General features: G+C 51.4%; 4 protein-coding genes across 4 annotated transcripts; 2 read left to right on the top strand and 2 right to left on the bottom strand.

Annotated features, from left to right (window-relative positions):
• Positions 1-193: 193 nt before the first annotated feature.
• On the top strand, positions 194-3369 carry BDV14DRAFT_192456 (carbon-nitrogen hydrolase; the record flags this gene model as incomplete). The annotated part of the gene is made up of 4 exons (XM_073771641.1): positions 194-563; positions 624-1645; positions 2335-2489; positions 2577-3369. The coding sequence occupies 4 exons, from the start codon at positions 194-196 to the stop codon at positions 3367-3369; spliced, it is 2340 nt and encodes a 779-aa protein (XP_073624140.1).
• A 73-nt stretch (positions 3370-3442) lies between these two features.
• On the bottom strand, positions 3443-5744 carry BDV14DRAFT_211251 (uncharacterized protein; the record flags this gene model as incomplete). The annotated part of the gene is made up of 6 exons (XM_073776055.1): positions 3443-4298; positions 4359-4520; positions 4579-4738; positions 4786-5495; positions 5540-5619; positions 5685-5744. 6 exons carry the CDS (start codon positions 5742-5744, stop codon positions 3443-3445), a joined length of 2028 nt encoding a protein of 675 aa, XP_073624139.1.
• A 520-nt stretch (positions 5745-6264) lies between these two features.
• BDV14DRAFT_204024 (alpha/beta hydrolase) lies at positions 6265-7438 on the bottom strand (the record flags this gene model as incomplete). The annotated part of the gene is made up of 2 exons (XM_073774423.1): positions 6265-7175; positions 7222-7438. 2 exons carry the CDS (start codon positions 7436-7438, stop codon positions 6265-6267), a joined length of 1128 nt encoding a protein of 375 aa, XP_073624138.1.
• Positions 7439-7919: 481 nt separating this feature from the next.
• Positions 7920-12015, top strand: BDV14DRAFT_211250 (FAD-binding oxidoreductase; the record flags this gene model as incomplete). Its single annotated transcript, XM_073776054.1, has 13 exons — positions 7920-7976; positions 8010-8143; positions 8195-8608; positions 8657-8755; positions 8803-9052; positions 9103-9506; positions 9573-9769; positions 10162-10166; positions 10558-10616; positions 10666-10785; positions 10834-11035; positions 11086-11787; positions 11950-12015. 13 exons carry the CDS (start codon positions 7920-7922, stop codon positions 12013-12015), a joined length of 2709 nt encoding a protein of 902 aa, XP_073624137.1.
• Between the last annotated feature and the right edge of the window lie 117 nt (positions 12016-12132).

Raw genomic sequence — 12132 nt, 5'->3', positions numbered from 1 at the left:
CGCAGTCATTAAGTAGATACCTAGGGCTATCAAGGGGGCGGAAGCAGGCGTTCCGCCGTGATAAGGACAGCAAACATAGACCAGCTAACCAACGCCACTGTAAATATCTTATCTATCCGTATTCTACAAATACAACACTGGATGGCGCATTCCAACTTACGTCTCTCCGGACAGAAGGAAAAATCTCGTCAAAATGGTCCAGCTGCTGTCCGAACCCTCAGTCTCCTCCACAGACCCACTGACATGGAGTCGACCGCGCAAGGAATTTCTCTTTGCAACAATCATCCTGGGCTCCTGCGCAACGGGCTCTCTAGGCCCTCTCCTAGTCCCTGGATTTGCAGTCGTAGCCGCTGATCTCCAGGTTGACCTGACGAGTGTCACTCTGCTCAATGGAAGCCTGGTCATGGCTCTCGGTATCAGCGCCTACGCCTGTTCGGCCTTTGCGCGGTGCTTTGGAAAACGCCCAGTCTACCTCTTTACCACCCTCCTGGTGCTCGCCTCGTGCTGCTGGGCTGCGGCTGCTAAATCGTACTGTTCACTCATCGCGTCCCGTGTCTTCCAGGGTAAGCAGCCTCTATCCCCCTTCCCTCCTTAGTTTCCATACTAATGTCATACATGGGTAGGACTTGGAATGGGCAGCTTCTTCGCCCTGGCCGGTACAGCATCGATCAACGAGGTCTTCGGCGTCCACGAACGCGGCCGCCGCGTTGGTCTCTGGAACTTTGCCGTCATCGTCTCTGTCAATCTCACTCCGGTTATCAGCGGATACGTTATAACGGCCCTCTCCTGGCGCTGGGCCTTTTGGCTCGAAGCTATCCTCTTCGGCGTCCTTCTCGGCGCTATCCTACTCTTCTTCCCAGAGACCACCTTCCACACAACGCACAACACCAACTCAGAGACAGAGACCACATTAGAGGCGAGTTTAAAGACGCACGAGCAGGATGTCGAAACCAACCCCGTCCAACCTGTCATGAAAGGAACCAACCTACTCAGGGCACTCATTGACCCCCTAGCCCTCGCCATCAACCCCATTGTCATCTGGGGCTGCCTCATGTGGTCCGTAACCTTCACATGGACGATCCTCCTCGGCGCCGTCGCATCTCAGATTTTCACCGCGCCGCCCTGGTCCATGTCCACCGTTGCAGTGGGCAACCTCACGGGAATCGCACCACTCATCGGCTCAGCCCTAGGTACAGTCCTAGGCGGCTGGCTATGCGACCTCAGCAGTCGCCTAATGGCATCTCACAACGCAGGTGTCTACGAACCAGAGTACAGACTCCCCGTTATGCTCCCCGCCACAATCGCAATGGCAGTAGGTGCATTCGGACTAGCGGCTGCCACAGACCGCGGATACAGCGCCGTGCTATGCGGAGTCTTCATGGCGATTGTGAATTTTGCCGTGGGGATGGGGTGTACCGGGATAGTGGCGTATACGAATGATGTCCTGGGGACGCGGGCGGGAGACGGATTTGGACTGGCAATGGTGGCGAAGAGTGCGTTTGCGTTTGGGCTGTCGTTTGTATTTAATGATTTTTCGTCTGAAAATGGTGTTTTGGTTTTCTTTGCGACGTTTGGGGCTGTTTCTGTTGGTGTTATGTTTAGTACTTTGCTGCTTTGGGTTTGGGGAGGGAGGATTCGTGGTGCGGTGAGGTGGGCTTAGGAGAATGGATTTGTTGAGGGAGCGGAAGTAGATTATCATGGTTACGCATCTAATTAACCTGTTATCAAAACGATGCCTGTCTCGCCCACTACTCCTGTGAAACTCCTTTACACGTAAATAGCCCTGTGGTCCGTTACCATATTACATGGCAGCAGGATAAACGGCAAAGTCTTGGCAATCGATACTGTCGACAAAGATTCATTTCTACCATATGGCAGTAGCCTCTTCTCCTCTTCAATTCACTGTTTCTTGTGGACATTGACATATCCTGACCCCTTCTGTGGGCCCAGCTCCACACATCCCACTAATGAGGTTACCTACCTTAGTGAAGCTATACCGACTCTGCCTTACGTACTCCATATTAGCGGCGGAACATGCAATTCCGCCGTGATAAAACCAAAACTGACATGAAATCCCCCTTACAGTGACGAGATACAACCCAGCTATCAGCGGAACCGCATGTCCCGAACTGATATTCAATCCAATTGATACGTATACATTCAAGAATTTGTAACCACTGTCATCCCATTACTCATCTGCCAAAGCACCCTATAAAGCCCAAATAGGTACGTAGGAATACAAATGGAATGTGTATTCCCACCTAGCGCCCAGCAAGCTCCAAGTCTTGATCAATATCCACAACCACCACAATGACAACAACAATGCCAACCAAGGTCCGCGTCGCCGTAACCCAAGCCGAGCCCATCTGGCTGGACCTCAACGCAACAGTCGCCAAAACAGTCACGCTCATCGCTGAAGCCGCCTCGAACGGCGCGCAACTCATTTCCTTCCCGGAGTGCTGGATCCCAGGGTATCCCGCTTGGATCTGGTACGCACCTACCATACAAATGCTCCCATCCACCTACCTTTCCAAATCCCCAAAGCTAACCCATCGCTCATTATCTACATCATTCAGGTCCCGCCCCGTCGACCCCGGCCTCCACACGGAGTACATGAAAAACGCCCTATCCCTCCCCTCCCCCCAACTATCGCAAATATGCACCGCCGCGCGCGAACACAAAATTATTGTCGTCCTGGGCTTCGTCGAGAACCACCACGGCACCCTATACATCGCACAAGGCACAATCTCCTCATGTGGTGAAATCCTAACCACCCGCCGCAAGATAAAAGCGACGCACATGGAGCGCACGGTTTTCGGGGACGCGTTCGGGGCAAAGGATTGTCTTTCTACCGTCGTGGACACAGAATTGGGTAGAGTTGGGGCATTAAGTTGCTGGGAACATATCCAGCCGCTGCTAAAGTTCCATACTATTTCGCAAAGGGAGAGGATCCATGTTGCTGCTTGGCCGCCGCTGTTTGATTTTGGTGGTGAGGGGGAGGAGGGTCTCTATTCTATGTCGTCTGATGGGACGATGGCGCTTGCACGGACGTACGCTATTGAGTCAGGGAGTTTTGTACTGCATACCACGGCGGTTATTAGCGAGGCGGGGATAGAGAAGATGTGTACTGCGAACGGGGCGATTATGAATGTTCCTGGAGGTGGGAGTTCGGCTGTTTTTGGGCCTGATGGGCGGATGCTTGCGGGGGGGATTCCTGCGACGGAGGAGGGGATTGTGTATGCGGATTTGGATATGGATGAAATTCTGAAGGCCAAGGCTTTTGTTGATGTGGTTGGGCATTATAGTAGGCCGGATTTGCTTTGGTTGGGGGTTGGAGGGGGGGATCGGGGACATGTTAGAGAGGGATAAAGGGCAGAGGGACATGGAAAGACTAATGAATAGGTACTTTGCTTCAGATAAATGTATTACAGGGTGATCTAAGTCAGGATGGACCAGACGGGTTAGGACCATTCCACCCTCGCGCTTCTGTAGCAAGACCATACACCTCGGAAAAGACGTTAGACATGGACAGTTGATCGCGGTCATTTGTATCTGCACCATTGTCTTGGGTCCAGGGCCATGCACACGACCATGGGTCCTGCCATATCCCTTCAAGATCCATGGTCTTGACCTGCTCCTCCTCCTCTTTCTCCTCCCGCTCTTTCTCCTCCTCCTCTTCCTCCTTCCGCTCTTCCGCGTTCATCTCCGTCCTTTCAACCATCGGTCCTGCGAATTCCATGTCCACATCAAACCCATGCTGCATCGGCAAGGCTCCCATGACACGCCACCTCCTAGCAAGCCCCCGGAGCAGGCTCACGGCCCTCCTCGCCTTCACCCACCTACCCTGCATATCCAGTAGCGCCCGGAAGCAGAGCCTAAAGTGCGCCGTTGCCTGACTGCGCAGTGGCTGGTGCGTGCTAGTTGAGTTGCACAAATGCGTTACGGCAGCAGTTAGCACACTATGGACAATAAACGGCGGTATCTGGTCGAAAGGACGGACTTTGGCGAGCAGACGGAGGAGGCGCACGATTGCTGTGGCGGCAGTGGAGACGGACCGGATGGCGAGACGGTAGATGGCCTGGTTGTTTTGGGCAGCGGAGGCAAGATACGGCCTGTGAATTAGTATGTAGGATGTGTGGTAGGAAATGTGAAGATAGATGGTTGAGGGGTTGGGAGCGCTTGCGGTGACTTGAAGGGAAGGGTGAATCTGCCGGTGGAAAGAGTGTAGCTGGTCGCGCGCATCTAGGAGTACTCCAGATTGTTTGGTGCTGCTGAGTGAGGAGAAGTCGAAGTGATATCTATCCTGTTCGTTAGATTCACATCTTCTGGTGGTTACGGATAAGGAAGGAGGGTGGTACATATTGTCCATGTATTGGTCGTGGATGAACCAGAGCCGACATTGATGGTCAAATGCGAGTTCGTCCAACGATGGCGAGAGCCCAACGGCACTCAAAAAAGAAGGCGCCTTGATGCGCCTCCAAGGGAGCAGGCAGTTGCGGCCTAGCAGGGAGGTTGCGATCCTGTTGGTTTATTTGATTAGCTCACTCTCCAATATACCCAAGCATGCACTTAACGCACCGATCCAAAAACACCGAAGACCAAAGCGTTCTCAGCCGCGTATCTTGCACGTTCCTCTCTTGCGGGGAATTTTCAGGTGCACTAGCAGGGCTGGCAGCCCCAATTTCCGGGCTTATACTAATTGGAAGGCCTAGATGCAGAACTAGACTGGCACACATTGCTGCATTGTGGTCAGTGAGGGTCTTATTGTCGCCAGAGAAGACTGACAATTGTACATCCAGGCCATGTTATGCTGCTCCAATCCCAGTTCCCGCCACGACATGATAGAGAGCGCCTGAATGGTCGCAAGCTCAGGCAACTGCCGACATAGTTGCAGTGCTGTTGCATCAAGGACATCAGCTGCCTCCTCACCAAGTGCCTTGCTTTGGGGATCATCAGCAAAAAGAGCCCCCGCGGCCAGCGCAGCGGTCTTCACCAGCCGGAGACCAGGACTTAGAGCATTTCCTCGGAGCTGACTGAGAGTCTCAGGGTCCACAAACTGCTGGACTGGATTTACAAAGCGTGCAAATAAATCAATGAGATGGTCGTCAACTTCATCTGATCCCGGGACCTGCGCGCTTGATTTCGACATGGTGTCACTCGGCGTTGCTGCGGCTATTTCCTCACGACTCACGTCTGCAGCTTCCCAGTGCTTGACAGGGAAGCAAAAGTTACCAGATGGCCCGATAAAGGATGCGTCGCCATTGCTGTCGATGCTCATGCGCCAGATCAGGGCGCTCACATCCTCAATGGCTGTGGTCATGTTAGGCGGGATGGCAACGGAACTCGCCTTGCGGCTTTGCTCTGAGTTGAGTTCATCACGAACAACGTCACTTGAAAGGGTGGAAGGCTTGGAGCACTGTGCCTGCACCAACTGTTCTTTCAACACTGCAATTTGATCTTCCAGCGCCCGCACGTAGTCAGGATCCACTCTGCGCCTAATGCAGGTCAGAACAGTTTGGGTGGATCAGTGGGTACATACTTGACACGTTTCTCGGTGGTGTACTCGCATACTCTGTTTCTAGCCAGGCAGAAGGAACACGAAGGTCGTAGGCCATCGCACTGCGTGGAGTTGTTACCAACCTTACTTTAATTCCGCTTAGGTACGAGGGGACATTGGAACGTACCTTGCGCTTCCGTTTCCGACAGTACTCACATGCGACTGAGACGCGGACCGGGGAATCCATTGTCATGCAACAGTGCTGCAGAGATGCAGTTGGAGTACGTTATTCGGCACCGGCTCTGCTTTAACGAGATTCGGTCTTTGATAATCGGGATATGGGTCTTGACTAGTGGCGATTGATAAGAGACCTAGATAACAACCTACCGCTGCGCTGTGGGCCCGAGATCGATGGAGCATGACGGTGGATGCAATCCAAGGACATCATGATACCGAAGAAGACAGTTTCTTTTCGCCGTCAGTCGCAGTCCCTGGAGCACCCAAATAGGCAGGGCGCAGGGGGTCACCACATTAGTCATCCATACATTTACACTTTGACGCGGGCCAGCGTACGCTGATACAGTAACTTACATATATTGTCGGATGTTACCGAAGGATTACGCACTCAGTCCTGTCCTGCCGTGTCCTGGCTAAATATATATGCTCCATGCTAGGTATGCGCAAGGCATTCTCTACAGTACATACCTGTATCCCAAGAACCAGCTTGATTTTGGAACCATTGCGTTTGAAGCACATGAGGCGATTGACTATGCACAGACTTCTTCGACCTCATCCTTCCCATAGTGAGCCTCCCTCAACAACGCAGCTGTATCCCTCAGAAACTCATGACTTTTACTGAGTCCCCTTGCCGGATGGTTATAATGGGCGAAGGCGTGTGGAACACCAGCATATCGCTTCATAGTCACATTGTTGTCCGCGCCCTTCAGTAATTGTCCGTAGTACTCGCCCTCATCCCGCTCAACGTCGAATTCCGCGGTAACGATATGCGCTGGTGCCAAGTTCTTGAATTCGGGCGCAAGAACAGGCGTCATTCGCCAGTCAGAGAGAATGGCCTCTCGTTTCGCGGGATCAGTGCCAATATAGTAATTCAGGAACCAGGATTCGCGAGCGAGTGGTGACCACGGTAGGTCCGAGAAGAAAACAGCACTTCGGTAGCGGCATGTCGCTTCCATCAGGGGTTCCGCGTCCGTAATGGGCAACGGAACGTATCGCATGTCTGTTGCGGGAACAATCATGAGCTGTAGTCTGAGGTTGATGGGTGGTGAATGGTCTCTGGCGAAATGCGCGAGTACGGCTGTCATCTGGCCGCCGGATGAGAGACCTCCTATTGAGACGGAGTTTGGATCGATATTGAGCGATACCGCGTTGTCGATTGTCCACAGTACTGCTGACCAGCAGTCGTATAAAGCAGTTGGGAAAGGGTGTTTCGGGGCAAGGCGGTAGTCGACGTCGATGACCACGATGGACGAGTTGTTGCATATGCTTCGGCACCAGGCTGCTTCGGAGGAAAGGCCACCTACTACCCATCCTCCTCCGTGAAAGTTGAGATGGACTGGTAATGGACCAGATCCAGAGGGTGTGTAGACTCGGCAGGTTACATGTCCGTCGGGATTCGACACTGGAACTTGGATATCGCGGACTTGATGTACCTCGGGGCCTGAATGTTCAGCGACTCTTTTTCGATTCAAGTGATGAAAACGTACCGACCCAGGTGGGATATGTGAAGCTGTATTTTCCAGGACAGCGCTTGAATTCTTCAATAGTCACTAAATGTGCACCAGATACGTCCTTCCCGTGCTCTGTCCACATTCTCTTCCATTCCGGGTCTAAACCTGGTTGGTATTTGTCTGGAATGACGTTATGTTCGCCATTTGCGGCGGCATGTATAGGGCGCTGCTCGGTGGCGGTGATGGTGGCCATGCTGCAAATTTCATACACCTTTTCGCAAGGGGAAGTGATGTGGATGAGTTATATCAACATCAAATACAGCTATTCATTAGGGGGTTTTCTATATTATCCAAAGAATTACCAACTCCTATTCCCATTACGTACTCAGCACCCATTCGAAGTTTGAGGGATAGTTGGAGTACACGCGCATCTACTCTTCTTCTACCTACCTAACGGCTGGGAGTTCTTATCAGTGGATCACCGGCATTGAGTATCATTGGCGGCATTTAAAATGTGGGTTTTGATAGGCGTCGTGCGTCTCCAAAGATCGGAGCAAAGCCGGGCGAACGGCCCCAGTTGGAGACGAACCCGCCTTTATCACAACCTTTGGCTCCTTGTCACCTGCTAATCTGACTGACAACGGTCTAATAGTCAATTTATGGGGTGGTATATATTGCCACGTGGGTAAAGATCGGGCCATTTGACATGCTACTAATTCTCTGCATACACCAACATGTCCGACGCGAAGACAAGCGAGGATAACATCCCCAGCGCCGATCTGGAGGTGCAGGTTCCAAAGATTCATGAGCCTTCTGTGAACCAGATACCCAGTGCTGATGCCGGTCTAAGAAGAGTGCCGGACCGTATCCCCTGGGTGGTGCTTCTCATCATCATCGTTGAGCTGGGCGAGCGATTTACCTACTTTGGCCTGAGCGGTCCCTTTCAGAACTATATCAAGTGAGAGCTCCGTCAATAGTCATTGAGAATTATTTTTCTGATGGATGGCAGAAACCCCTACAATGGTGATCTCCCCGGTGCACTCGGAAAGGGCCAAGCTGTTGCCACAGCCTTAGGTGACTTCTTCAAGTTCTGGGCCTACGCTTCCACCGTTCTCGGCGCTATCGTTGCGGACCAGTACCTTGGGAAATTCAAGGCAATCGTTATCGCATGTGGACTGTATATTATTGGTCTCACAGTGCTGGTCGCCACAGCTACACCGGCCTCTATCGATAGTGGCCATGCCTTCGGTGGCCTGGTCGCATCAATGGTCATTATTGGTGTAGCTACTGGCGGTATCAAGGCAAACGTCACGCCTTTTTGCGCAGAGCAGTATCAGAACACAGCGGGCTTTGTGAAGACACTAAAGACTGGCGAGCGGGTTCTGGTAGACCCGGATCTGACTGTCGAACGCATGTTTCTGTGGTATGTTGTCCCCATGAAAGGACCGGCATGTCTCTAATTCGTCTGTAGGTTTTACTGGGCTGTCAATATCGGTGCTCTATCTCCTCTGATCACGACGACTGTCGAGACTCATGTTGGGTTTTGGCTGTCTTATCTTATACCACTCATGTGAGTAAAACATCTTCTATTTTCGACTTACCGCTAACTTTACCCAGTGTTATTGTTATCGTGGCAGTGCTGTTCATATTGAGCAACAAACTATTCAGAAAGACACAACCACAGGGCTCCCCCATCGTGGACGCTGCTCGAACAGTGCACATCGCAATTCTGGAACGGGGATTCGAAAAAGCAAAACCCAGTTCGCTCCAAGAACGAGCAAAACTCGATAACTATGCCTTTGCCAGCAGGCCAGACTATACCGATTATAGCGTCGAGAAAGTCAAGACCGGCGTCACTGCATGCAAGGTAATCATTTTCCATAAGATGGAGGTATGCACCATGCTAACAGCTTCCAGCTCTTCCTCCTATTCCCTCTTTATTTCATCTGCTGGACACAAATCTGGAACAACGTCATCTCGCAGGCTGGAACAATGGCTCTCCACGGCACACCAAACGACCTACTCCAAAACCTCGATCCAATCGCTCTTATCATATTCATCCCATTACTCGATTTCGTGGTATACCCGCTCCTACGAAAGTATAACATCAACTTCCGCCCCGAACTCAAAATAACAGCCGGCTTCTTTCTCGCTGCTCTCTCGATGGTATACGCTTCCGTCCTGCAGTACTACATCTACCGCTCCCCGCCAAACAGCATCCACGTCTGGATCCAAACGCCGATCTATGTCCTTATCGGCTTTTCGGAAGCGTTTGTGGTTATTACAGGTTTGGAGTTGGCGTATACGAAGGCGCCGGAGAGGTTAGTTTCCCTTTCCCCTCTCTTCTTCCGCCGTGCTCTCCCAGCTAACACGTATCTATCGTTTAGTCTCCGTTCTCTCGTCTCCGCTCTGTTCTGGCTGACTATTGGCATTGCGGCCGCTATCTGCATTGCCCTCGCCCCCGTCTCGCAGGATCCGTATTTGACGTGGATGTATGGGTCGCTTGGGATTGCTGGGGCTGTTGGTGGGATCTTGTTTTATATTTTGTTTGGGCGGGCGTTTGATGAGACGGTTGTTGTTGATGGTATTGAGGATATGGATTGTCAGGCGATGAAGCCATAGATGTTTCTCTCTGCAGAGTAATTACACATAAGTTCTACTCATTCAAACGATCAGATTTGCGTCAACTCATGATATTAGGGTCGTTACCGTGTCCCTTCTCCGTAGCTGCAAGAGCGCCGATTACGAAGTAGGTCAACAGAAAAAGCTAGCAGGCCTGGTCAACTCTGACTCCAGCCATTAGGGGAACGTATTGCTTAAACTGCATTTCTGGATAGACACTTTCGAGACGAACGGTACGACTAGATAGCCACTAGCTTTCGAGGAATTAATCGTGGGACGAGTTCAAAGGAGGTGCATGGCAATACTATCACGCCATGCCCGCAGGGGAACATTGCTCTGGAACATGGGTACAAGCAATAGTATGGCCAGCCATAAAGCCATTATTTCCAATTTCAGCTCAGGCACTCGCAACATTTTCAGTGGGCCTTAACTGTGGACTGATCGGATGCGTGCTGACGGCTGTTGGTCAACGCCTTAGGCCACACAAATACAACGTACTCAACATGCCCATAGCCCGATGAAACCCATAGTATCTAGTGTTATCTACGGTAGAAACGGGCCGATAAGATAGCTACCTAAACAAATTTATCTATCCATGATAAGCAAACCCCGGCCCACTTGTTCGAATGCCGCCAGTCGGAATTACTCCTTGGCCGCCGGCATCGGAGCATTGGAGTTTTGAACAAGAGTCCATATGGCCTGACAAAAAGCGTAGTATAAAGTCTTTACCAGCTTCAAACAAGTGTAAAGCAACCGACGCGGACAATAATTGCTGGTACAATGGCACGCGATAGCATTGTTATTCTCGGGTAAGTCTTGCACTACTCTTGCCCTATTAATAACTGACCGTTCTCACAGGGCAGGCATCATCGGTCTGAACGTCGCTCTTGAGCTTTCAAAACAAGGTTATGGACGCCATGTCACGATCATTTCAAAGTATTTACCTGGTGACTCCAATGCAGAATATACATCCCCTTGGTAAGTCTTGGCAATATATCCATGGGATTCTCGCTAATGCAGGGCCAGGGCAGGAGCAAACTTCTCAGGCATCTCAGGGAGCTATCCAAATGCATTGCGCTGGGACAGAGCAGGCTACCTAGCCCTCATGGGCCTGATTGACAGAGGCGCCGACGAAGCGAAGTACCTTTCCAAAACACAGTCCACTGAATACTGGGACGAGCCGCCTTCCGCAGATAAGATTGGAAGCGTGACGGAGTACCTACGCGATGTAAGCTATCGTCAAACAGGACAGCAAGAAAGTACTGACAAGTCGAACAGGTCGAGATCGTCCCTGAAGAATCTCTGCCAGAAAATGTCTCCTTCGGGCTACGATTCACAACAATCACACTAAACGCCCCAGCGCACTGCTTACATTTGAGATCTTTACTCGAGCGGCCGGAATACGGCTCCGTCAAGTTCCAACGGCGGTCGGTCACCTCTCTTAATGACGCATTCATCTCGCAGAATACAAAGGTCGTATTCAACTGCATAGGAAACGCAGCCAGATCATTACCCGGCGTACAAGACGCCAAGTGCTACCCCACAAGAGGCCAAATTGTCCTGGCCAAAGCACCGCAGGTAAAAGAGAACATGATGCGGCATGGAAAGAACTACGAGACATACATTATCCCTCGACCGCTGTCAGATTCTACTGTTATCTTGGGTGGATACTTGCAGAAGGGTGATACACATGGCCAGGTTAGAGATGACGAGACGGAGTCGATATTACAGAGGACAGGGGATCTTTTTCTGGCGCTAAAGTCCAGTGAAACGGAGGTGCTTAGGGTTGCGGTGGGATTCCGGCCTTCCAGAGATGGAGGCGCTCGTGTTGAGAGGCAGGAGATCAAGGCTGGGACGGTGGTACATAACTATGGAGCTGGTGGAACTGGATATCAAGCGGGGATGGGGATGGCTCGGGATGCTGTGGATTTGGTCCAGGATGTTCTGCAGTCACTGGCACAGGCGAGCAAACTACAGTTGGTGAGAACACGCCCAGTGACATTTTGTAACAGATCTGACCCGAGCTTATACTTGGAATATGAAAGTGATAGAGGCCCGTCTTTGTATAATACAGGTTCTCAAATCTGTCCTTCCAGCTTTGTCTTTGCATAAACGGTCGGTTAGGGCAAATATATGTAATAGGCATCACAGAGAGTAGTACGGGTACCCCCAACCTCTTGGCTCAACCTGCCACCGGACCCGGAGTAAACGAGCTTCCCTGATGAACAGTATCATAAAAGACATTTAACATTCATCAATCTACTGTATTCTGTACCACTTCTCGAGTACATTCTCCGGGGTCGCATGATGCCTGACTTACAAGGC

The sequence above is a fragment of the Aspergillus stella-maris genome (assembly GCF_047715825.1).
Source record: "Aspergillus stella-maris strain CBS 113639 unplaced genomic scaffold BDV14scaffold_68, whole genome shotgun sequence".
Taxonomy (NCBI): domain Eukaryota; kingdom Fungi; phylum Ascomycota; class Eurotiomycetes; order Eurotiales; family Aspergillaceae; genus Aspergillus; species Aspergillus stella-maris.
The sequence above is the reverse complement of the archived record's forward strand: the minus strand, read 5'-3'. Positions and strand labels throughout refer to the sequence as shown.